Here is a 26851-nt window from a genome sequence, read left to right as displayed (position 1 = left end):
ATGTGTGTACACACACTGACCTCTGTGTGAAGGAGGTGGCCCTGCCCCGCTCAGCGTTCTGGACCGGAGCCTCTCCGTCCTCAGTCTCACTCCGCCTCCGCCTCCACCTCCCGGGTGGTTTGTGTCCGTGAGCGACGAGTGCATCTCGCTGCGGAGCACGGCCACGTCGTGCTCAGAGAAGGAACGGTCCCTTTTTATCGGCGTGGGGGAACTCTCAATCCGACGTAGCTCTGCACCATCTGGGGAATCCTCTTCCTGTGTGTGTGTGTGCGTGTGTGTGTGTGGTGGGTTACACGACATTGGTGGAGAACAGGTGAAGAAGGAAGCAGAGGAAGGTTTGTGTTGAAATGAAGGAGAATAGCCATGTTTTTCTGTGTTTCTCTTAATTCCCCCCCTCTGTCCCTCTCTCAACTCCCCCCTCTGTCCCTCTCTCACCTCCCCCCTCTGTCCCTCTCTCACCTCCCCCCTCTGTCCCTCTGTCCCTCTCTCACCTCGTCCCTCTGTCCCTCTCTCACCTCCCCCCTCTGTCCCTCTCTCACCTCGTCCCTCTGTCCCTCTCTCACCTCGTCCCTCTGTCCCTCTCTCACCTCCCCCCTCTGTCCCTCTGTCCCTCTCTCACCTCGTCCCTCTGTCCCTCTCTCACCTCCCCCCTCTGTCCCTCTGTCCCTCTCTCACCTCGTCCCTCTGTCCCTCTCTCACCTCAAATATGTTCATCTCCTCCATCTCGGCGAGAGTAGGGGCCTTCAGGAGGACGCGAGGACGGGAAGGGGGGCGGGACCCGGACTCAGAGAGGTCGATGCAGGAAGTAGACTTGACATTGCAAGGACAAGCCTGAGCAAGGCAGGGCAGAGAGCCAAATGCTGAGGAGAGAGGCCAAAACACAACAGTGACTAAATGACTCTGACGCAACGAATGCTACAAACCTAGCAAATCTTTATTTATGACAATAGTGCAATTTATGTTACCATACAGTAGAGCATTAAGAGCCCCAGCAGGAGCAGTGGTAATTGTATTCTTCATTAGAAGCCATTTTGTCACATTCGTGCTTCCTTATTTCCTGTTTTGTTTTAAGTCATGTGTTTCTATATCCATCCTTTTAGTATGCAGAGACAGTACATTGATCTTGGTCTGAAAATAGCCGGTCAATGTGTATGAAATATGATACCACCTCCACATGTACACTACTACCTATTGGAAAACCTCAGCAAACTGTACACAATATACAGTAAGCAGGTTTAGCTATAGTGTGGCCATTATGTGCTTTGGCATCGATTAAGACACTGCACTGTCTGAGCCATAATGTATGCGTTAATAACTTTCAGTGTCCAATTTGTTTTTCTAGGTTGTTGAAAGCATGTTGTGAGTCGAGAAGTAACACATACTGTACAGATTGACACATACTGTAGTCACACACACACACACACACACACACACACACACACACACACACACACACACACACACACACACACACACACACACACACACACGCGGGTCATATTTTTATGAGGGTGAGTAAACGAGGTTAGAAGAGCCAGTATGCTCTAAATTACGTTTGTTTCATATCGATTTGTATTACGGGCCGTGATACACATCGATATGAAACAAACGTAAACATATGAATTAGATATGCCTACGTCGCGTCGCAGAAATCGAACGCATGTATTGTAAACTTTAACGACTGGCGCCAAATATTTCTTTGCACCAAGACACCTGGAAACACACAGAAATAGCTATACAGAAACTGCAGAAAGCGTTTAAAGTACCAGAAGCCTGTGAGAGAATTGTACTGTATCATTGGCTGCTCCCTATCACAAAAGGACACAAAATGCTAATACTTATATGGGCGTATCAATCAGTGTGTGGCCAGAATTGTCTGGGTTATTGCATTGGTAAAATAGGCTCTCTATCCCCCTCTCGCTCCTCTCTCACACCCCACAGACCTTTATACAGTAGATAGTACAAGCTGTTGTGAATAATGCACAAAACATACTAAAACTATTACGTATAAATGATTGTCCAGACAGACATAATGGATTGACAATTTAGCATGTTGTGCCCCACACATAATAATGTTTAGTGAGCGCGGTCCTGTTAGATTGCCACGGACATGCTCATTTGTGCACACGCCCGCGGGCAACTAGACCTGGATTGTGGTAAGCTTTCTTTTTCACATTACGCGTCCCGTGCCCCCTCATACAGATCCTCGTCTGAAACGGCTTTAACCCATTTTAGGCGAGAACCCCTTTTGGTGTAAGCATCATGTTATGCCATAGCTATTGAAAAATAGCAGATCTACAAGCTCATAGCGCGCCACCGAGTGGCGCGCTACGAGCTTGTAGGTCTGCTATTTTTGAAAAATGACCGACGACGACTGACATAGAAACGTAGCTTTTTCAGAAAACTGTCAGGATGTAGAAGACATTTTTTAGAATCTGACCTCGGTCCAAAAATGCGTTAATGAAGCACTTACGTCTGGAGCTATGCTGGAGCACAGGCCTCAGCTTTCTCTCCTGCTTGATCCCAGCCAGAACCTTCTCATGGAGAGATTGCTCCACCTGAGGAGGAGGGGCTAGGCATCGTTCTGAAGCCTAGGAGGAGGAGAAAATAACGACACAGCTTTAATCATGCTGAAACGTCGTTGAAGACGCGAGGGTGGAAAAAGCTGTTTCATACCGTTTTAAAATAATGTTTTGAAAGAAATGATGATGATAATAATAAAGTGATATATCCATTTATATTGAGAAAAAAAAACGGGGGTTGATATGCAATGAAATGCTGTTCATATACAGTATGTAAATACTCAAGTCAACCATGCTCAGTGCTTCAAGCCAAGACCACTCACTGGTTTGAGAGGAGGTCGAGATCGAATGAAGTCCAGGATTAACTCATGGGCGCTTCTCTTCACTGTGGAGGGGATATCACCATCTACCTGAGGAAGATAAAGGGCAGAAGACACTCAGAATAGAGGGTATGCGCGTGACATCATCATCAAACCCGAAGGTTATGCGGGAATGCCCACTGAGTGGCTAAAAACTACTTTCTGGCCTTGACAGCCCCATGCATCCAAACAGAGAAGTCATACTGTATCTGATTGCATTAAACAACATTAAACGATGTTAAACTCACTTTGCATGTTGCTTTGCCACTCGAATTGCCATTCACTTTAAAGCACTTAAATAATATGAAAGCCTGATTGTTCAAAATTGGTTATTTGTGGGGATAGAAAACACATGTAAAAAGTAGAATTTTATGTTATAGGTCCTTTAATAGTACAGGCTGCTTAGCTATAAAACCAGCACCTGTCTTCTTAGAGTTATGGTAAAGGCGTTCAAGGTGAAACACTAAATCACATGCATGCTGTAGTTACTCTAGTACTTGCCTGTAAGGCACATAAAATTGAAATGATTGGCAATTTGGTTCTTTACAATTCACACTGAAACGGGATGAAATATTCTTGACACAATACCAGCCGGTGTTTCACAAACGGTAAAAGTATTTTTTGGATCACACAGCAACCCAAAATGGGGCCATTGAAATCAACAACATGTATTCTTTGTGTCAAAGTACTGATTTCTTTATTAAGTAGACGTGCAATAAGCGGGATAGTGAACAGCGAGGTGGAAACGATTGATTCTGCGTCACACCGTCAGGTTTTATTTCTCAGTAATATTTCTCAGTAATGACCACATCGCTGCTCACCATCACTTACTCATTGGCACACCTAAATCTAACACTATTATTATTACGTTAGCTGCAGCTGTGTTGCTTACGTCAGCGTACTCTAGCCTAGCCCTACAGACTTTATTTTTTGTCTGGACCGCCGACCGGCATGCCAGCCCAAGGGAGGTTTCACAATGGATCATCTCACTAATGGATCTCTCTATAGCTCGAACCATTGGGGCAAAAGAAAACACACTTAACATCTTGTCCACAGCATTGGAGAAATTTAAATCATGCCATTAACATTATATGCATTTACTGTCTTGATTATTGTTATTTTCTTCTCTCCTTTTCCTTTCTATTTTCAACGGTTTTGTACCTGCATTTGTTTTAGTTCTTTGCTTATTGTCTCCACCAGGCCGAAGGCATGGGGAGAGTACTCGAGAGTATGTTTTGCACTCTGTCCGTGTGTGAGTGTTTGTGTGTGTGTGTGCATCTGTCCGTCCGTCTGTTAACAGCTAATCTCCGGCACCGTTAAACCGGTCGATGCCAAATTTTGCACACACACTCCCTGGATGAACCTCTGCCCCCTTTTTAATTTGATTTTTCCAATTGTAAAATATCTGTCTCGCCTTATTTACTATTATTATTACTATTATGATTATTTTTGATGTATTGTAACCCTGTATCTGTTTCGCTGTTCAACCTGTGGGGTGGGAGGGTGGGGTGGGGGAAAACCCCTTTTTCTTTCTTTTAACAAAAAATAAAATAAAAAACTTGATCACAAAAAAATGAACCTCTGCCCCAAATTGTCCAGAACGGCCTGTTATAGTGCCACCAGGAGGCCGACTTTTGTAAAAACAGACTTTTCTACTAGGCTGATAGCCTCGGTACCAGGCTTTCCTTTTTGTTGGTGCAAAAATTGAAAGCCTGGAGGAACGCATTGGCCGCTCTGGTCTAAAAGTGGGAGTCAACCCTTCCGGGTGGGCGTCGCTCCAAATTATGTGACGTACGTAGCGCTGCACTAGGGGGGAAAGGAGGGGCCGGGGGTGACGGACAGATCGATGAGATCCAATCAGGGCGTGCGCAAATCTGAGCCGCGACCCGCCCCTCTAGACCAGAAACCTAACACGTTAGCTCAGGCTACTAGGCTGAGGGATATATCGCACCCTTTTCACATTGGCTGGGTTATAGTGCCACTACAGGTGGATTTTTGCAAAACACATTTTTCAAATCATCCAATTGCCATATAAGAAGAAATGTCACCCTTTTCGCATTGGCCACTTATAGCACCACCAGGAGGCCACAACCTGACCTGCCCTGGTGGAGACCTGTGCCCCGAGGGGCACTTTATCTAGTTTCGCATTTATTTTTATTTACTTATCTTTCCTGTCTATGCTTGTTCAACCTGTGAGTCATGTGGGGTGGGGGTAGGGGAAACATTTTAACGGTATATATAAAATAAGATCTTGATCACAAACGTATTATGTTTTTGACTGACTGAGTGATGAAATTACAGCATTGGTCTCTCTGCCTATCGCAGTCGCAGAGCAATCATCCCATCAAGGATATGGGATGTAGTAGTTGACAGAACGATTAACTAGGCAATCGCAGCACAATCATCCTTCCGAGATATGTAGAGAGCAGAGTACACGTCTGTGGACTTGGTCTCTTGTGAACATGCAGGTTAGTCGTGGAGTACCTGGAGTACAACTTTGTTTATATTAGCTATGGTTAGCTCTTGCTCCGTGCTGAGCACAACAGAACTTAGAGATAAATACGTAGGGTTGACAAGATAATTGCTGTTAAATAAGTTACTTCGCAGGCTACAGCGGGCTGTAACCATCCAAGCTAAGGTGCTGATGAAAGCCATTGAATTACTACACAAAGAGCAAAATACAACTATACACTCTTGGTTCTCCTCTGACAGAATATGTACAATTAGTTTTTGGAATAAAATAAAATAAATTACTCCGAGACCGAGTTATTGTTAACTTATAGGACTATGGGTGCATTCATTATGTGATAGGATCCGACAGGAAGCACGCACATCTCCAGAAATTCTACAGGTACGTACAATGAAAAAGGAAGGGATGTCCGCACACTGAATTGTAGCTCCCAGGAAAATTATTTATTTGTTACAAATAAAGAATGACCCACAGTGACGAAGAACCACAGTGGTCGAAACGTTGTAACAAATAAAGAATTCTCCTGGGAGCTACAATTCCTTTTTCATTGCATTCATTATGTTTCACTATAAATTCATTGAATCTTAATGACCTATTCAGACAAGATTATTATTCATGGAGGGATCATGTCTGGTAATGCCATGTTCACTGGTGTAATTCTGTGATTTTGGTACAGTGCAGTTTACCATAATTTGTAATTGTGAAATAGAAATATTTGCCCACACATTTCCTTCAGAATCTAGTTCTCCTACAATGTAGCTTAACCATGTCAGGAATTCACATTATAGACACTACCACTGACCAGCCTAACAAGTTGCCCACAATTTCACACATTGCCCATTATACAGTCCAGCGATAATTATGCTATGTTTCGCCTAGCCTTGGCTAGCAAACAAGGGTTTAGTTCCCTTAGGCCCCTTTTCCACCGGTTGGTTCCTAATGGAAACCGGTTCAGTTCTTTTTGGTTCTTAGTCCATGAGCCAGAGCTCCAAAATTGAAACGTTAATTATGAATTGAGTGGGCAAAACCATACCTATATTAGATTGTTATCACCATTAAACTTCCCCAATTGAGTACTTACACGAAGACAATGATTTATTGTATTACAATTTTTAAATATGTAAATGAGGCATTATGTAGGAAAATATGCAAAATAATCAAAAATATGAAAAAGCTACTACTGTGGAAGGGTTATCATGTATTAATTTACTTGTATTGATCCTATAAACAATTTAATACAGGGTATAGTTTGCCCACCAATTTTTGGAGCTCTGGCTCATGGACTAAAAACCAAAAAGAACTGAACCGGTTGCCATTGGGAACCAACCGGTGGAAAAGGGGTCTTACTGTACTAACCAGTACCATTCCAGGGCTTTGAATGTGAGTTTACTTTACATTCTCACCATGACTTTGCGCAGTTGGAACTTGCGTGTTCGTATGTCTTCCATGAGCATCTCGAAAGGTGTGAGGCTGAATTCAGTCGGCAGTGGGTTGAAAGGCTGCTCTTGTACCTTCTTTAACTTCACTCCCTGTCTCAGCTCCTTCATCAGCTGCACCCAGATTCGTGCCTACAAGGGCCAGTACACACACACACACACACTTTGTCATACAACTCAGCCTTTTCTCAGCATACCGTAGGTACAATTTCAGATATCGTTCTGCCTCACCCAGTCTGTGCCTTTCAACGCGTCAAGCTCAGCCGTGGCTCTGTCTTCCTGAGTTTCTTCCTTTTTAATCTTCTTCAGCATCTGAAAATATTCCAACATCATCATCATCATCAGTGAAAACAATATAAGAAAAGTTCAAAAGGAGTCTCATCTCGGCACTGACTTTAATATTGACATTTCAAGTCGTCAAGTCTTAACCCATTCTGACCCATTTTGGTGTCAGCATCATGTTATGCTTTAGCTATTTAAAAATAGCAGATCTACAAGCTCATATCGCGCCACCGAGTGGCGCGATACGAGCTTGTAGGTCTGCTATTTTTGAAAAATCGAAGAGCGACTGACAGTTTTAGAATCTGATCTCAGGTCAGAATGGGTTCATCAGACCAGTGTGTGTCCGGCGGAAACCTCGTATGAATCTGATCTCAGGTCAGAATGGGTTAAGATAACCCAACCATTAAGTGATGAGTGCTTAGCCATACAGCCATATATGGACAACGCTGAGGAAGGCCCACCTGGCCGAAACGCGTCCGTTAATTGTCTCGTCAGAGGTAATAAAAAATGTGAAAATGATATTTATATAACAAAAACACACATTCTATTCCTGCGACGTGACGCAGGCATATCTAATTCACATGTTTACGTTTGTTTCATATCGATTTGTATTACGGGGGGCGTGGTTTCCCCTCCGAGGCGAGTAGACGTAAAAGTGTTTTAATCAAATTGTGACCCCAAGAATCGGAATTGAGATTTGTTTCGATTAAAATAATAAAATAAAATAAAAATAATTCTAATCGAATCGTGACCCCGAGAATCGGAATCGACTAGTGAGACAGCAGAAGATCCAACAGCCCTATAAGATAATAATAATACACCAACAAACCTCCTTGGCATCTCTGATCTTATTGAGGAAGGTCTGCAGCTCCAGAGTCTCCACGAACAGAGCCCTGCAGACGGCCTGGTAGTGCTCCGGAGCCAGGGCCGGGTTGGCCAGCCGAGACGCACACAGCACCATCACCTGCCGCAGCGTGCACACCGGCCTCGCGACTCCCTGCTCCTCGTCGTCGCCTTCCTCCTCCTCCTCTTGGCCGCTGTAGCCCTCGTCCGTCGTTCCGTTGGCGGCCGTCGCTCCTCCGAGGCTCTGGTCACCTCCTGCCATGCGCTCGATGAGGTGCTCCAGTTGCGGGCCCAACTCCCGCTCTTCACTTTCGTCCAGACCCCAGTCGAGTGCCCGGTAGATTGCCACGCCCAGCGACTGCACCAGCTGGAAGGATGAAGAACACGTTAAAGATTAATGCCTTTGACTGTTGTCATTGTGGTTTTTTTTTTTTACCATTTTTCATTTTCTCCATGTTTAGTCGGCCAATTCCAAGTTCCCCCACATAGTCACAGTCACTGCTGATGCATTCTTGTTGGGAGGCTTGAGGAGGCTATAGAAACTGAAAATAAGACAACCATGGCTGTCCTCCAACACAACAGCTGCTTTCTTTCACCTGATAGTGAGGAGTTTCACCAGGACATAATGTAGAGGAACACACCATTCTTCTCAGTTCCACTCCCTTATTGAACAGGCCTCTGACCGACCAGAAGGAATCACTCATGCAGCAACAGAGAACGCTGCATGGGTGTTCCCACTCGTGATCGTGAACATAGAGAATTGTGTTCGTTGGAATGTCCGGACGGCGGACGCACCGTAGGCGCCGCTTAGAAGATTCTAACTCCTGCCTACCTACTGTATGCAGTGTGCACCACTCGTGTGCCCCACTTTTGAATCACTTTTAGAAAACACAAAAGCATAACTTTTAACTAAATATTACCACAAATGATGTGTGATGAAAAAAAGTCTCCTTTTAGGCTAATACTGTTCCAAGAAAACTCAAGATGACTGGTTGCCGCTGGTTAGGATCAGCGGCAAGATCATTGGAAGGGACCAGGAGTCACTCAGCAGCATCCATAAAAAACGGACAATAAAGAAGGCCTCTGAAATAGTTGAGGACAAAACACACCCCCTCCATAACCACTACGAACTAATGCCCTCAGGCCGGCGATACAGAGCATCAAAACTCACTAAAAGGGGCTCAGCTAGCTTTGTGCCCACCTCCATCAGACTCTTGAACACCTAGGATGAACCCCCCCCCTCCCCGTTGGAATCCCTAACAAACAACCCCCACCCCCCCCCCCCTTTCCACCTGATGGACTATATATAGTGGTTGCATACAGTAAATATGTAGATTTTAATCATTAGTACTTATAGAACAGATTTTAAATATATTATGCTTTTAAAGTAGTCCCTCTTAAAAAGTCGTTTTCATGATCTTTTATATAGTAACTGTGTTTGTGTGTACTGTGATCTCTGTTGTCTTTACCACTGCACAAAAGGAGTTTCCGAAAGGAAAGATAAAGTTCTTTGAAGTTGAAGTTGATAAATAAACATAACTTGAGACAATGAAACTCACTTGACACTCTGCAGTGGGTGGAAGGGGAGGTCCATCGGAGTCATCTACAGAAATGAGGAAGAAAGTATTTGTACATGTACTAGTACTGTCTTGCAGTAGCCCTTTCTTACAATAAAAACAGGAAAAACAACAGAATATATACTTCAACGATTTGGACATGATTCACTGCCAAATCGGCTGACAGAAACCTAACATTGCTCAGTTTATGACTATGAGACGAGGCTGAGGCTCCACGTCCGATTTCCATTCTAGAGTCAATAAATCACATTTCGTGCCGTACCCATATGTTATGTCCTGCAGTCACAACTCAGCCTGACAGTAATATGCCTTAGCTCAGTGTGAGGGGAGCATGTTAAAAAAAAGAGCTAGCTCAAAGCTCTGATGTCAGTGATGACACCCAGGAGGCCTGAAACTCCATGTTCAGCAACTCTCACTGCAGAGGAAGAGGGACCAGCAAATGGAAGGAGAAGAGAGAGACAGAGACAGAGACAGAGACAGAGACAGAGACAGAGACAGAGACAGAGACAGAGACAGAGACAGAGACAGAGACAGAGACAGAGACAGAGACAGACAGACAGACAGACAGACAGACAGACAGACAGACAGACAGACAGACAGACAGACAGACAGACAGACAGACAGACAGACAGACAGACAGACAGACAGACAGACAGACAGACAGACAGACAGACAGACAGACAGACAGACAGACGGGTGGGCCGTGGGGATCAGGGAATAAGGCTAGATATACTGAGTGTTTGGAGCAAAAGAGTAGAGGAAACTAGAGGGATATGCCTTGGCATACTGCATCATTTCCTGTCAACAACAACATGCTGAGACCGGGGCTCACCACAGACACCAAACACAGAGCCGTGCACTGTTCCTTGGCTGAATAGGAATGCAGGTTTGATGTACAACAAAAGACACTGAAGGAGAGCAGTAACATAACTCTCTGGCCACGTCCTGACTCCCGAGGGAGTGAAGACGTCCTCTATTCATGCGTCCTGCGGAACAGGGGCACGATGATAACATGAGCCCCCTCTGAACCTGTTGGGTGGGTTGGAATAATGGGCACAGGGTCACACGGAACCAACGACACTTTGCAGAGTTTCCCACGGTTACTGGCTGGTAAACACATTAGGGAAAATAATTATCTATGTTGTTAAGCCTAATTCATATTTCAACGTATACCAGCGTTTGCATGACAAAGTATAAATTATGCTTTACAGGAGAAGCGGACATTGCTGTGTTTCTTGGAGATGTGTTTTAACAACAGCACACATTCATCTCCCCTAATATGATTATGAACGTGTGCTAATATAAGGATGGATGACCTTGCAGATTATCTCTCTTAAGAAGTTTGAAGAGAAGTAATTCAGTAATTCTCCACTGTCCAGCTGAATGATCATCTATCTTGCATGTACTAGCATATAGGCCTACTGTAAGTGCGAGTTACCCGTTTGTTAGTAATGAGTTATCTCTTCTTAGTCATTACCTGAACAGACAAGCCATTCTCTCATTGTTGAAGAAAACAGAGCCTCAGACTTCCAGCATTTATTTATGCCATTGATAACCTTGTCCTTTCCGCCATTGGCCTTGACCTTATTATTCAGCAAGTGAAAGTTATTTTGTAGGAAAGTGTTGTATACAATACATTGTTGTTATTTCAATGAGACAGATTGTTTAATCATTGTCTCCGGGCAGGCTTATTCAATAACACAAGGTAGCGCTTGGTCACCTTTTAAAGAGTGGCTATTATCTGGCAATATGAAGGAACACCTGTAGTCAGGGGCAACCACATAACTTCACACTCACATTCGTGTGAAGTGAGGGGTGCTCTTATCGTCATACATCATCATACATTTTTATTACATTCTGTGCTCAGCCAATCAAATCATCACTATGGGGTACACAGACTACACACAGACGCACAAAGCTGGGCATAGGAGGGGCTAGCGCCCCTCAGAAATAATAAGTAAATCCTGTATGTTGTAGATAATTCTGAATGTTTTTCAGGTTTATTTTTGCTGAAGTTTATCTGAATAAAAAGCTGAATATAGCAGGGGCTAGCGCTCCTCAAAAGAAGAAGAGAAGGTTTATCAGAAGCGAGTCAACTTGAAAAAGAATCCCTTGAGCACACTGGTGGAATTATTGCTACAGTACTTGACATTTACATGAAAAGAGAAGAATCTAAATGTGAAAACATCCAGTATGCTCTGTTGATTTTAGGTCAGGTTGTTGAAATCTTTACTCATGGACAAGGAACAAAGAAGAACAAGGAACAAAAATGTTTACTACTAAAGATCGTTTTGTTCATCTGTAGGTCCAGTGGCACACACACACACACACACACACACACACACACACACACACACACACACACACACACACACACACACACACACACACACACACACACACACACACACACACACACACACACACACACACACACACACACACACACACACTCAGACATAGTGTGTTTGGTAAAACAGTCTTCTCTGTTAGAGCCTCCCATCAGTCTCCCCACAGAAGTAAGAGAGACCTCCAACTATTTGACCTTCAAATTTAACCTGAAAAGGTGGCTAAAAACAATTCAAATCTGTAATCATGAGTAACTATCAGCACTATTTAGTATTCATCACCGGTGTCATTTTTCACTTCACTTTGCAGTTGTTCTGTCCCCTGTACCATGTTGATCTGTTCCTGTATTGTGTTTTTGTATGGATATAGAGTTGGGTGCTTGCACGTATGCACACATGGCATCAACGCATGGTGTTGTGTGCTGGCACCAAGGGGCCAGCTATGCACTCCAATGTTGAAGCGCTGGGCCCTAGTGGTAAGAGGAAGGACTGCAGGCGGACCCGTGGATTCTTGACAAGGAAACCCCGTGCAACCGAGCGCCCAATGTTAAAGCCCAGCTGCACTTCCGCATTTCCGGACTTCCGGACACCGAAATTTGGTGTCCAAATGCTGAATCAGCGGAAAAAATGCGGAAATAGACGGTACTTCCGGGCAGCCTTCCGGGTGCTTCAAAACGCCACTGAGCAACTTCCACTGACATGAATAGCGGAGGGGGCGGAGCTTCGCGCCAGTTTAGTCTCTATCCTTTTAATACTCTATGGCTGGCACGCTATACACTCTGTCTTTCTTTTATCTGTATTGTATTGTGTTTTTGTATGGATATAGTGTTGGGTGCTTGCACATTATGCACACATGGCATCAACGCATGGTGTTGTGTGCTGGCACACTATACACTCTGTCTTTCTTTCTTCATTCCCTGTAATTCTACTTGGCTTATAATTTAACTCAAATGTTAATGTTACAGGGAATGAATAGGGACAGAGCACTGACGCCAATCTATGCTTCATATATCTATGCTAAATTATGCTCAATAAATTGTAAATAAAGAGTTGTCTGACTGAAATGAAATTATTGTTATAGTAGCTGTTTATTGTTGCCATCTGGCTAATTACATCTCACCATAACTTGAAAATAGCATAATATGTTGTAAGTAAGCAGTACGAAAAACTATAATTAGGCTACAACATACTGTAGGCCTACCAATAACAAACATATTGGTTTGTAGGCTATACTACACAGTACCTGAGACGCCTGAAGGCGAGAAGCGTGCACGCATCTGCCTGGGTGACAGCAGACTGCTGGGTGAGTGCTGGCGCTTTGGAATGGGGGATCAGATCAACATATAATGCCTGGGTGACAGCAGACTGCTGGGCAAGCGCTGGCACTTTGGCATGGGAGTCAGATCAACATATGGAATGAATTCTGTACTGGCCATATAATGGAGTGTGTCTTGAGTATACAGGGTTTGATGAGGTGAGTCGGTGAGATCAACATGTGGAATGTCAGAACAGGTCAGCTCCATATATGGAGATCTAAGGGTGGCAGCGGGGCAGTATCTTGAGTGTACAGGGTTTGATGAGGGCCCAGGTAGGGCCGGGCCTTAATTTTCGGGCCTGGCTGGCGGGCACAGCAACACTAATAACTTTGGGGCAGGTCCGTCTTCTAGAGTTTAACAAAATCACACCTGTGTGAAGTGAGGGGCGCTAATATATTAACGTCTAACTCATGTTGATTTAGGTGATGTAATGGTGATGTAAAACAAACAGTGCAAACACAAACATTAAACGCCATTAACAATAAAGAGACAATGTGATGTAGATGACACATTATGACGTAACTTTTCCCTTCATTGTCAATGCGTTTACAAAACAAACATTGAACTAAAGACAAACATTAAACCTGTATATAGGAGGGGTTAGCGCCCCTCAAAAAGGGAAACATCGAAGAGGAAGGATGGATGGGGAAGGATCAACGTATGAAATGTCAGAACAGGTCAGCTCCATATATGGAGATCTAAGGGTATGACTAGGTTTGAGGTCAGATGTAGAGTTGCTGGCCAATATTGATGACATCAGGGATCTCCATATATGGGCTTAATATTGATGACATCACATGATGTCACGGGGCATGACCATATAATGGGGGCGTGACCCCCAAATGCCATGCAGTTGCAACAAACAAATCATGATGGTGAGGTGATAAGAGCCTGGTCTGCTTTTATTATGAGTCACCAGATAGTAACCAAAGAGAACCAAAGCTTGTTTCTCTTTGGTTACTATCTGAAGTGGACTGTCCAAAGCCCACTTGATGGGTTATAAACATCATAATAGCCTCTAGTATCTTGGGGACTATATGCAATAAAACTCAACGCATAATGGTTATTGCTCTCATTTTAACAACTTCACCCAAACATTACACAAATGCTTCATAATTGTAATGTTTGGGTTGTAGCCATGCCTTCTCTGCACTTTATTATGTATAACCAGAAACTAAATCAAGTCTGACACGTCCATGTTGAAACGGGTTATTCTGGATCGCATGAGTACAGGGGGCATTTACTATGTGCAGGTATTTTTCAGGATCAAGATTGTGTATAATCATGGACTTCCTCTTACTGTACGGTCTAAACGCTGACCAGAACCAAGAGGAAAGCCGTCTTCTATACTAATTAATAATTAATCAGTCACTGACATAGCTATAAATCCAAGTGCAGGCCTGTACTGTCTGTACCTGTCCGGAGTGCGACAAATCATTAAGTAAGTGGGGAGAGATCAATCAAAACATAATAACTATTTAATACATGTATAGGCAGGCTAATTAAATTAAATTCACAACTCAAATAGGCAGTGTGATGTGATTTAACTATGAATGAAATCTATATATAGGCACGTCGGTGGACGGAACAGTATAAAGAGAAGTTGGTAAACAGTCTTACCGTTGTGTAACGACACAGTGCCGTCTCTGTGGAGGGAGATAGAGGACGGGTCCTTCACCCGGCAGACCCTGGTGCCGGTGGCCGGCGGGCGCGGCACTCTCAGCGCCCTGCAGCACTGGTAGCACACCGCCCATGCTTGCTCCTCGTTTATAGGCTGGTCGTAGGACTTCAGCACCTCTTCCAGAGACAGTTCCCGGGGGTCGCCGCCGGTGAGATCTCGGGCCTCTGCTCGGTCTGTGGTGGTGGGAGCGGACACCCGTGAATCTCCATCCTTGACGCATCTGTTTGTTGATCTAGCCATAGCTGCTGCGATGCCCCGGAACCCATTCTTCAATCCGAAGGCACTGTGGCCATTGTCCGCTGACTCCTCCTGGCCCTGCTGCTTGCTGGCTGCGCCTTCCCCTAAGTTATCGCTGTTTTACGGCAAGGCAGTTTGATTCACTGAAGCGCAGCAGCTGCATCGTGCTACCATAATAACACAGCAGCGACTGCATGGACGTGATGTGTAGGAATGAATGCCAATCAGCGACCGGTGAAGGAGAGGAGGCGGGGAATGTGAAACCTCCCTGATGACTGGCGCAAATCATCCACCTGCTTCTCAGCTAACAACAAGCCGCAGGCGAGGCGACGGCGCAGCAAGGACGAACTTGTTTTGAGAAGAGAAGGTTGTCAGGTTCAACTTCTGTTACTAGTACCAGTAGAAAGGAATCCGCTTGGATGCCAGAAATTAGTTTAATCTACATGTTCAACATAATGAAGAATGCCATCGGGTTTGTTTGGTTCTCCTGCTGTGATTTGAAGATTTCACTCGTCCGCCCGCCGGTCGCCCCCTCCTGACTGCCCTCTTGTGAGCTCCGCCCGTCTGGTCCATCCAATCTTGTCATAACTCTTGTAGTGTGTGTATAGGACGTAGTTCTGGCCTGGGTGGGTATAATTTGGTTTATATATTTTTTATTGGCCTACAATATTGTCATACATTCATGAATCTGAATTACTGACCGGCTGTCGATATTGAGCAATTTGTTTTAATAGGGGTTTATATGTGACCATGCCATTAACATCCTATATATAAAGGCAAAACTGCCAAAATTTCATTATGCTTTAAGTTAAGTAGCATGTCAAACTAGGGGGTTTTCATAATTCTGAAGCCATTCCAAGCAGTAGGGGAATTTGGGCACATTTGGGCAAGTGTCTATTGTGCAAAACTAATACATTTGATTCAGAATCATGAAAAGCCCCTATAGTTTGACATGTCACATGCTACATATAACAAAAAACAGTGCATGGATGCACCTGGGACGTATCCTCACTTCCTCAGTGATGTAGGCTATCCCAACGGTGATCAGGTCCCGACCTACGTCCCAGCAGTTACCCTCGATCAGCAGTGGCGTGCACAGACATTTAGAGGGGCAGGTGCTCAAGTGAAAAAAAAGGGCACCTTGTGCAGCGCATTTTGGGGCAGGAACCCATTTTGGTGCTTTAGCTATTGAAAAATAGCAGATCTACAAGCTCATATAGCGCGCCACCGAGTGGCGCGCTACGAGCTTGTAGGTCTGCTATTTTATTTATTTATCGAAGAACCACTGACATAGAATAGCTTTAGATTGTGGGGGCCCTAAATAATATAGTAGAAGCGTTTTTTATCAAGATTTGATCAATGCACACTGCCAAAAGGGCAGGGGGTGCTCTAGCACCCCCTAGTGTCTATCTGTGCACGCCACTGTCGATCAGTCCCATTAGGAAAAACCAGGGACACACAATCCAGAACTCTGCCTGTACTGGGCGGGCCATCCGACGTGTGGAGGGACTATACTAGGCACTGTGGGGTTGAATGGCGTGCACAGATAGACACTAGGGGGTGCTAGAGCCCTTTTGGCAATTTTTCTCTTTAAAAAAAAAACGCTTCTACTATATTATTTAGGCCCCCACAATCTAAAGCTATGTTTCTATGTCAGTGGTTCTTCGATTAAAGAAAAATAGCAGACCTATGAGCTTGTAGATCTGCTATTTTTCAATAGCTAAAGCACCAAAATTGGTTCCCGCCCCAAAATGCGCTGCACAAGGGGCACGGTGGCACAGTTGGTAGTGCTGTCGCCTCACAGCTAGAAGGTCCTGGGTTCGATTCCCGCTCGGGGCGCTGTGGGTGCTGGTGGCGTGTTTCCTCCTCCGCGTCATCAGTGCCCATACCCGAAGGCGGGGGTTGGCGAAAGGGCCTTTCTGTGTGGAGTTTGCATGTTCTCCCCGTGTCCCCTAGGGTAGGTACCCTCACAAAAACATGCAGTAATCCTGGTCTCTAAACTGCCTCCCCCTGGCCAGCCGGGACGCCTGATGGAGGGGAAAGGAACTGGTCGGAATAACGTGTTCCCTCCACGCGCTACGTCCAACCAGGGAAACTCCCCCCTGTCAGGTGTAAAGGAGCAACTTGGACACTCAAGCATGAAGGAAGCATGAGTTAAGTCCGTTGCTCTCCCTAGGTTGGCGGAGGGTGTGTAGAGCCCCGGATCACATTAGATGATTGACACTGGGGTGAAAAATGGGTTACAAAATCGTGGGACAAAAAATATAAATTTAAAAAAAAAATGCGCTGCACAAGGTGCCCTTTTTTCACTTGAGCACCTGCCCCTCTAAATGTCTGTGCACGCCACTGGTGGGGTTGACTCCTGGTCGGGCACCTCCTAGGTGCAGCCAGGACCTGTGCTTTGCACCAGATTCCCATGCAGCACCAGACAGAGTGGTGGATGCTGCTGGCTCCACCAGCAGGGAAACGGTGGTGCCACACAGGCTCCACTTGCGGCTTGAATGGCCCCCCTAAAGGCCTCACGTGGGTTTGTTGGGCTTCCTCCTCACGGTGGACACAGGCTGGGGCGCTAACCCACACTGCTCACCCGGGTGCCGTCTACATTCCGGCTGTCAACCATCTCTCGGGTAAAGCATAATGACATTTTGAAAATCTTGCGTTATATATAGGATGATAATGGTATGGTCCCCTATTAAAAAAAATGCTTAATGCCGACAGCCGGTCAGCAAGTGGATTCATGAATGCATGTATATAGACAATATTTTAGGCCAATAAAATATATACCAAATTTCCCACTTTAACAAAAGAAGCCTGACGGCTGCCGGACTATATGGGGGGGGGTGTAGGTCTGTAGGAGCATCAGATGATTCAGATCAGACCGCCCAACTCCAACAACTGTCTATGCTCTAGTCTATAGTCTATATAGTATATATCCACAAACTGATATACCCTGAACATTAGAAATTAAATTAGGACACTTTGTAGGCCTACTGGTTATTAATATTGCACATTATGTCATTATTTTAATTATGTATTATTTATAAATGTACTTTGGCATGTTAGAACGCACCGTTCACATCAACCATAATGTCAACAGAATCCTAGCTTTTTACTGTACTGTTGATTGGGCTACTGATTGGGCTACTGTCCAGAAGGGGGTGCCACAGCCTCAGGCCTCAGTGATGTTAGCGGCACCACATAATGAAAACATGAATAAAACAAACATTTAATGTTTGTGTTAGGGACAAGACGACGTACATTTTCCCTTCATTGTCAATGGCGTTTTAAAAACAAATTGAACTAAAAACAAACATTAAACCTGTATATAGGAGGGGCTAGCACCCCTCAAAAATAAACATGATAGGCCTATGCCATTGCCCAGTGACCATGCTGCACCTGTGATGTTCCTTTTTACTGACACCAAGTTTAAAATATGCACAGAATGCATAGAATATCAATATGAAGCAACTGAACAACGTTATGTCAATGGTAGTGGAGGGAGAGAAAGGACGACGAAACGGCAACCAATGGGTGCGAAGAGGGGCACAACCACAGGCAGGACTTGACAAAGGGTGAATTGTGCCATTTTATATATATACACACCGGTAGTAACATCAGGTATTTAATGAGTGACATAATATGACAATTGTGAAGTATGCTATGGTATGGTTAACTTGGTACACACTGTATTACCTAACCAGTCAGGGAACTGAAGGGAGGAACTGAGTCAAGCATATAGGCTACAGGTTCACATGCCAACATAATATTCAGATTGTAAGGTCATTTGAAAGCACCGTTTACAAACCTATTTACAGCAGGATGTACAGGTTTTAGGACTAGGATGGCCTGGGGCCCCAGTTACGGCCGTATGCCATGTTGGAGAGGCCCCAGGGCACTGGCCCGGTCTATAATCTTTACATGCCTCAAATATTCTATATCCTTTATTGCCTCTCAAGACAAACATGAACTTGCTGAACTACCATGAACTTGCTGAACTAACAGTAATTACAGTACAGACAGACAGAATTATTCACGTTTTCCTTTTTTTCCCCCCCGCATTGAATGTTGTATTTTCTGCTGTTAATATTTTCATCTGCTTTTCGCTTTGAAGACCCCCTGCTAATGTTCACACCCTGTGTCCTTCGTCCATGTGTTCTCCTTGTCCTGCAGGGTGGAAGGTATAGCGTCTTGCCATTCAGCGTCTATCACCACGTCCTGTGCTGGTCTCCCCCTCCTTCTCAGTGAGGAAAGTACGCTGCATCACTAGTCTCTTCACAGTGTGACACTTGTACTTGAGCCCTTTGGGATTGTTCCCCGCCGATGGCCCCTCCTCAAAAAGCACACAGGTACCCACCGCGTCCTCATACTCCCCAACAAGCACACACTGGCCCAGCTGCATCATGGGGCTCTCGCTGTCGATGTCCAGGATCTTGCAGGTGCCTCGTCGTAACTTGGACGGGTCGTTGTTCATCACACCAGACAGCTCCACTACGACCAGCTGCTCCTGCTCCTCCCATTCATCTTCCATGGTTTAAACCTCCTGTGCCGAAAACAGTGTCAAATTGATGTAGCTGCACACATCGACACCATATAAGGTCAACGCACGCTCCACAATAATATAGTCTATGTCATACTGATACATCATGACATCATAGACTCTATGATGTCATGATGTATCAGTATGACATAGACGTGTGCTGAAACCGAAAGAACTCAGGTCCAGAATGTTCGTTGAGTGGATATTAAATGATATTCATTTACTGTCCAGAATCCTGTACTTTGAATGCAAATAACATAAATAACAAACAGTCAAACGTGGTGAATGCAACAGTCCCTGTCTGCACAGTCGGAAAACAGTTTGCCTCCTATCACCTGCATCAGAGATTGAGCAATGCATTAGGGACAGGGTTAAATACCCTCCCAGTAACCATGGCAACCTAGGCCTTGATTGATAAATTGGCATTGCCCTGTAGTGACATTACAGAGATGATAAGGAGGCTCAAATGGCTCTTATAGCCTCCATATTTGGGCAACTAGGTTTCAGCCTGATCTGACCGCCCTTTAATTTCTAAAATTTGATCCCACGATTTTGTAACCCAGTTTTATTTTCACCCAGTGCCAATTATCTAATGTAATCCTGGGCGCTACACTTCCTCTGCCAACCTGGGGGGCAGCGGACTGACCTCATGCCTCCTTCTATGCATGAGGAGTCCAAGCTGCTTCTTTTCACCTGACAGAGGGGAATTTCCCCGGCCGGACGTAGCACGTGGAAGGGACACGTTATTCCGACCAGTTCCTTTCCCCTCCATCAGGCGCCCCGGCTGGCCAGGGGGAGGTAGTTTTAGAGACCAGGATTACGGCATGTTTTTGTGAGGGTATCTACCCTAGGTAGGGGACACGGGGAGAACATGCAAACTCCACACAGATCTGACCGCCCTTTGACTTCCAGCCATTATAAAATTAACTAGAAATGTGGTTGCACCGATAAATTCAATCTTTGAGTCTTGCATAAATAAGTCCAGTATGATGATAATGATGATATATTGACCCACATGAGTCGTGACGTCACAGGGATCCTAACGTTTATACAGCACAAATGCATAATAAAGTCGGGCAAGTGCTATAGTCTGGTTGCACTCTGGGCAACCACACTAATAAAGTTAAATATTTGTGTTATAAATATTAGCTATGTCCAGCTTTGAGGGTTTGTGTAAACACAAACATTGAATGCCATAGATAATGAATGGCCAGCTTTGAGTCTTTGTGTAAACATACAAACATTGAAGACGAAGGTGAGGACGCAAATTGTGATTTCAATATCGTCAATATATCGATATATCGTTGATATATCGTGAGTGACGTTGAGTTATGCAGTTTTTTAACAATATCGTATCTATATATATCGCAATATTGGGCATAAATACAGAGATATATGGACTTTGTCCATCTCGTGCAGCCCTATTGTGAGGGCCCTCACATGCCCATGTAGAGATGTCTGACTGTATCTTTCATGTCCCATATGCCCATGTAGAGATGTCTGACTGTATCTTCCATGTCCCATATGCCCATGTAGAGATGTCTGACTGTATCTTTCATGTCCCACATGCCCATATAGAGATGTCTGACTGTATCTTTCATGTCCCATATGCCCATGTAGAGATGTCTGACTGTATCTTCCATGTCCCATATGCCCATATAGAGATGTCTGACTGTATCTTTCATGTCCCATATGCCCATGTAGAGATGTCTGACTGTATCTTTCATGTCCCATATGCCCATGTAGAGATGTCTGACTGTATCTTTCATGTCCCATATGCCCATGTAGAGATGTCTGACTGTATCTTTCATGTCCCATATGCCCATATAGAGATGTCTGACTGTATCTTTCATGTCCCACATGCCCATATAGAGATGTCTGACTGTATCTTTCATGTCCCATATGCCCATATAGAGATGTCTGACTGTATCTTTCATGTCCCATTATGCTCATATAGAGATGTCTGACTGTATCTTTCATGTCCCATATGCCCATGTAGAGATGTCTGACTGTATCTTTCATGTCCCATTATGCCCATATAGAGATGTCTGACTGTATCTTTCATGTCCCATATGCCCATATAGAGATGTCTGACTGTATCTTTCATGTCCCATATGCCCATATAGAGATGTCTGACTGTATCTTTCATGTCCCATTATGCCCATATAGAGATGTCTGACTGTATCTTTCATGTCCCATATGCCCATATAGAGATGTCTGACTGTATCTTTCATGTCCCATATGCCCATATAGAGATGTCTGACTGTATCTTTCATGTCCCATATGCCCATGTAGAGATGTCTGACTGTATCTTTCATGTCCCATATGCCCATATAGAGATGTCTGACTGTATCTTTCATGTCCCACATGCCCATATAGAGATGTCTGACTGTATCTTTCATGTCCCATATGCCCATGTAGAGATGTCTGACTATCTTTCATGTCCCATATGCCCATATAGAGATGTCTGACTGTATCTTTCATGTCCCATATGCCCATGTAGAGATGTCTGACTGTATCTTTCATGTCCCATATGCCCATATAGAGATGTCTGACTGTATCTTTCATGTCCCATATGCCCATGTAGAGATGTCTGACTGTATCTTTCATGTCCCATATGCCCATATAGAGATGTCTGACTGTATCTTTCATGTCCCATTATTCTCATATAGAGATGTCTGACTGTATCTTTCATGTCCCATATGCCCATGTAGAGATGTCTGACTGTATCTTTCATGTCCCATATGCCCATGTAGAGATGTCTGACTGTATCTTTCATGTCCCATATGCCCATATAGAGATGTCTGACTGTATCTTTCATGTCCCATTATTCTCATATAGAGATGTCTGACTGTATCTTTCATGTCCCATATGCCCATGTAGAGATGTCTGACTGTATCTTTCATGTCCCATATGCCCATATAGAGATGTCTGACTGTATCTTTCATGTCCCATATGCCCATATAGAGATGTCTGACTGTATCTTTCATGTCCCATTATGCTCATATAGAGATGTCTGACTGTATCTTTCATGTCCCATTATGCTCATATAGAGATGTCTGACTGTATCTTTCATGTCCCATATGCTCATATAGAGATGTCTGACTGTATCTTTCATGTCCCATATGCCCATATACTGTATGGAGAGCTATCTATTTTATGCCCATATATGGAGATCCCTGATGTCATCAGTATATGGCCATATATGGGCATGCAAATATTCCCATGGATATTATAACTAATCATTTCAGTAATGAGGACAGAATCGGCCAAAAATGACCATGTATGGCGCCGGAATTTGAGGGCGGAATCGGCTGAGCCACAGGGGGACACCCGTTATAAGTGGCAGATATTCTGTTCTGAAATTGGTGCAGAAATGTGTAAGTAAGTAGGTTAATGGATCTATTAACCTACCTACTCAAGTAGGTTTTACCGACAGAGGAAAGAGGAAAGAGGAAAGAGCACAGAGCCCCTCCCTCACCTGCATGGGTCAAATGTAAGAAAGAAAAAAAAGAATATCATCATATCCCCAAACTGGTATGGTATGAACTAGTATAATTACAGGACACAGGTTACTTGGTTTTCATACTGAAATACTTACATAGATCTATAGTAACTTCCCATTTTGTCCAGCAGGGGGCAGTACCAACCTAGAAAGCACGTCTGTCTGAGCAGGTTTTAAAAGAGCTCGTCGCAGATCAAAGGACATGACCTCTACTTTCCTCTAGTCTACCTGCTGGTGTCACGATTATTTACAAGTTTAAGTTTAAGCTTTTTTTGCATTGAACATTGTAAACGTTACAATTTGTATTTCTATTTGCCTTTTTAGGCTTTATAATCACAAATTGCACTATGGCAGATATGACAAATAACTTAATTATACAAGGTTTCACTTTTCTGTCCTCACTTTTTAATCCTCAATACCTACTTTGCTCAGCCAATCAAATCATCAATATGATTCACACGAACACACAAAGCTGGGCATAGGCCTAAAGAATTACTGCGATTATAGGCAATTATATGCAAGTGACAGGCCTGAGGGCCCAACAGGGAGCAGAGGTCGTTAGAGGTTAATGTGAAGCCAGACTTTGTAGTCTTAGCTGATCAGCTCAATCAACGTGTCCTCACCTCCTCACCTCAAACATAAACACAACTTAGAATACTTCATTTAGGGGCACTAAATAACAACCAACGTAAGACAGCCCATTACATCTTGTAACAAATTGACCCATTTATACAAAAAACTATCCAGGATTGGACAACGGAAAGAAACAGTACAGCTGTAACCAATGTGGAGAAAGCTTCACAAGAAACAATACATGGAAACAAAAGGAGAATTCACTGAAGAAAGAAAGGAGCCAGAATGGAAAAATAAAAGAAACAGTACCACTGTAAGCATTGTACTGTAGAAAAGATTAGGAAAAGTGTCATTTTAAATGTCACCTCGTCAAGCAGCCAAGCATATAGAGTAGACCCTCCTGTGACGTACATAGTGGAGGAGTTTAGGAATATTTTTGTGCTAATTCGTCTAAAAGCGCCACATTTTGCACAGATTTAGCCACATGCTCTAATGATTTAGCTAGGGGGCCTGAGCCGGTGACCTTCGGGGTCGGCACGTGGCCAAATCCAAATGGCCACCATTAACAACCTATATTAAGGCAAACTTTTCTAAATGTCATTATACTTTAAGTAGTGAGTGTTTTAAGTAGTGTGACGTGTCAAACTAATAATAATAATAATAATAAAACTTTATTTGTATAGCACCTTTCATGACATGAAATGCAGCTCAAAGTGCTTTACAGAACAATGGAGAATAAAAGAAAAGCAAGGCAACGACATTAAAAAACAAGCAGTAATGCAATACAGTGAGGACATGAATAACAAAAAATAAAAGATAAATTAAAAGCAATGTTGTAGAAGTGGGTCTTGAGCTGAGCCTTAAAAATGTCTACAGAGGCTGCCTGACGAAGGTACAGTGGGAGCTTGTTCCATGCCGTCGGCCCGTAGAAGCAAAAAGCTGCTTCCCCGTATTTTTTAGTTGCCATTTTTTTAGGCAAAGCGAGCAGGCCAGCAGTGGAAGACCTTAGGGGGCGGGTTGGGACATATTTAGGCAGGCAGTCATGTAGGTAGGAAGGTGCGAGACCATTGAGAGCTTTATAGACAAGTAAAATAATTTTAAAATCAATCCTAAAAACAACCGGAAGCCAGTGCAGTGATGCCAAAACTGGAGTAATATGTTCTCTCATCTTAGTTCTAGTTAAAACTCTGGCTGCTGCATTTTGGACAAGTTGTAGTCTGTCAGTTGTTTTCTTAGGCAGTCCTGAAAAAAGTGCATTGCAGTAATCAAGCCGAGAAAAAACAACGGCGTGGATTAGCGTTTTTGCATCGTCCAAGGACACATAGGCTCTGATTCGTGCAATATTTCTAAGGTGAAAAAAGGCAATCTTGGTAACATGATTAATGTGTGAATTAAAATTCAATTCAGAATCAATAATGACCCCCAGGTTCTTTACTGTACTGTTACTTTCTACAGTCAGGTTGCCAAGTCTGCTTATTATTGATTCTTTCTGCTCACTAGAACCGATTATGAGAACTTCTGTCTCATCCTCATTTAGCTTGAGAAAGTTCTCACTCATCCAACATTTGATGCTAGACAGACAGGTCAACAGTGCAATACTAAGTAGTTTGACACGTTACACGCTACTTATAGCATAATTAAATTTAGAGAAGTTTCTCTTATATAATTTAGGTTGTTAATGGTGTGGCCATAAGGATTTGGCTGCTGTGGCGACCCTGAAGGTCGCCATAGCTAAATCATTAGAGCAGGCCCTGGGCTACATCTTTGGCACTTTTAGACGAATTGCCGCAAAATCACCCGTATCTCTCCCTAAACTCCTCCACTATCACAGAAGTGTGAATATTTTATCAGCCTATTAGAATATCAACAGAATATCAAGATTCCTTATACTCAGTATAGTGTGTGTGTGTGTGTGTGTGCATGCACGTTTTGTACTTCTGCCAAGCAACTATATTATGGCAACATCCTGATACATCGCTTATTCAGAATTGATCATGCACTGAATGCACCAGTTATCCAGTGAGTACATTCTAAAACTATCACAGCAACAAGCTAACTAAATACATAAATAATAAATAACTTCACACAGCTTGATGATTTAACAGTTCATTACAGCAGGCTTTATTAATGAATGTCAACATAAAGCACAAATTCCAAAGCAATGACTGCCAGTAGCAGAACCTTTAGTTTAGTCCAGTGGAGTTATCCCAGCAGTTCTCTGGTTCTGCCCAGGCGGTATATGAACCGGTGTGGACCGGTTCAGTTCATCAGAGGTATTCCAACAGTTAACTCCTTAACCCATTCTGACCCGAGATCAGATTCTAAAAATGTCTATTACATCCTGACAGTTTCATTATTAACCCATTCTGACCTGAGATCAGATTCTAAAAGTGTCTTCGACTTTTCAAAAATAGCAGACCTACAAGCTCGTAGCGCGCCACTCGGTGGCGCGCTACGAGCTTGTAGGTCTGCTATTTTTCAATAGCTAAAGCATAACATGATGCTGACACCAAAATGGGTGCCCGTTCAGAACGGGTTAATGGACTCATGTACGAGAGGGATTGTAGTTTGACCAAAAAAAACTCATATCGGAAATCGGGCCCAATCACGTCATTTTTAAAATGATCAGAATCGGAACAGGAACAAAAAAAGCGTAATCGGGACATTCCCTAGTATCAATATTATATCCATATCATGATATTAGACTGGATATTGTCTGTGATTTTGGATATTGTACTATTGTGATATGGAATAAGTGTTCTGTAAAAAATATAAATATCGAAAAATCGAGAAAAATCGATATCTGCAGATACTCAAAATCAAATGATCGGAATAAAACCTGATCAGGACATCGCTAGTTACAACTGATCCAGACCAGACTCTGAAACACCATGATTTGAACCCACAGCAGCAGTTTAGTATGTCCTTCATCTGCTGTATCCAACCCTTCAGTTATATTTCATTTATACATTTCTCGTCAGCGTGCCTGCCCACCACTGCGGAGTCTAGGGGTTGGAATCCACCTTTGGGGTTGCATCCAGTTTGGCTGAGCATCTACACTGTAGAATGCTACAGACATTATATGAACACAAAAATGGCCGAGTTCAGGTAAGGGAAGCCGGGTGGGGATGGTGATCTTTGTCGCTGCCACAGCAGTGGCAACAC

At 43.7% G+C, this 26851-nt stretch overlaps 2 protein-coding genes across 2 annotated transcripts in view; both read right to left on the bottom strand.

The window, feature by feature from the left end:
- spire2 (spire-type actin nucleation factor 2) overlaps positions 1 to 15136 on the bottom strand; it is a 30620-nt gene extending 15484 nt beyond the window's left edge. Inside the window, exons 1-9 of the mRNA XM_083762623.1 lie at positions 14774 to 15136; positions 9472 to 9515; positions 7899 to 8279; positions 7019 to 7099; positions 6755 to 6919; positions 2846 to 2932; positions 2474 to 2591; positions 700 to 860; positions 21 to 255 (exon numbers count right to left, since the gene is read on the bottom strand). Of these exons, the coding sequence (XP_083618749.1) occupies positions 21 to 255; positions 700 to 860; positions 2474 to 2591; positions 2846 to 2932; positions 6755 to 6919; positions 7019 to 7099; positions 7899 to 8279; positions 9472 to 9515; positions 14774 to 15074 (1573 nt within the window). The 5' untranslated portion in view covers positions 15075 to 15136. The remainder of the gene's footprint in view (positions 1 to 20; positions 256 to 699; positions 861 to 2473; positions 2592 to 2845; positions 2933 to 6754; positions 6920 to 7018; positions 7100 to 7898; positions 8280 to 9471; positions 9516 to 14773) is intronic.
- A 4130-nt stretch (positions 15137 to 19266) lies between these two features.
- LOC310858048 (general transcription factor 3C polypeptide 6-like) lies at positions 19267 to 19599 on the bottom strand (the record flags this gene model as incomplete). The annotated part of the gene is made up of 1 exon (XM_083764096.1): positions 19267 to 19599. One exon carries the CDS (start codon positions 19597 to 19599, stop codon positions 19267 to 19269), a length of 333 nt encoding a protein of 110 aa, XP_083620222.1.
- Between the last annotated feature and the right edge of the window lie 7252 nt (positions 19600 to 26851).

The sequence above is a fragment of the Protomyctophum parallelum genome (assembly GCF_964188405.1).
Source record: "Protomyctophum parallelum genome assembly, chromosome: 4".
Lineage (NCBI taxonomy): Eukaryota > Metazoa > Chordata > Actinopteri > Myctophiformes > Myctophidae > Protomyctophum > Protomyctophum parallelum.
This window is presented reverse-complemented; position numbering and strand designations above follow the sequence as displayed.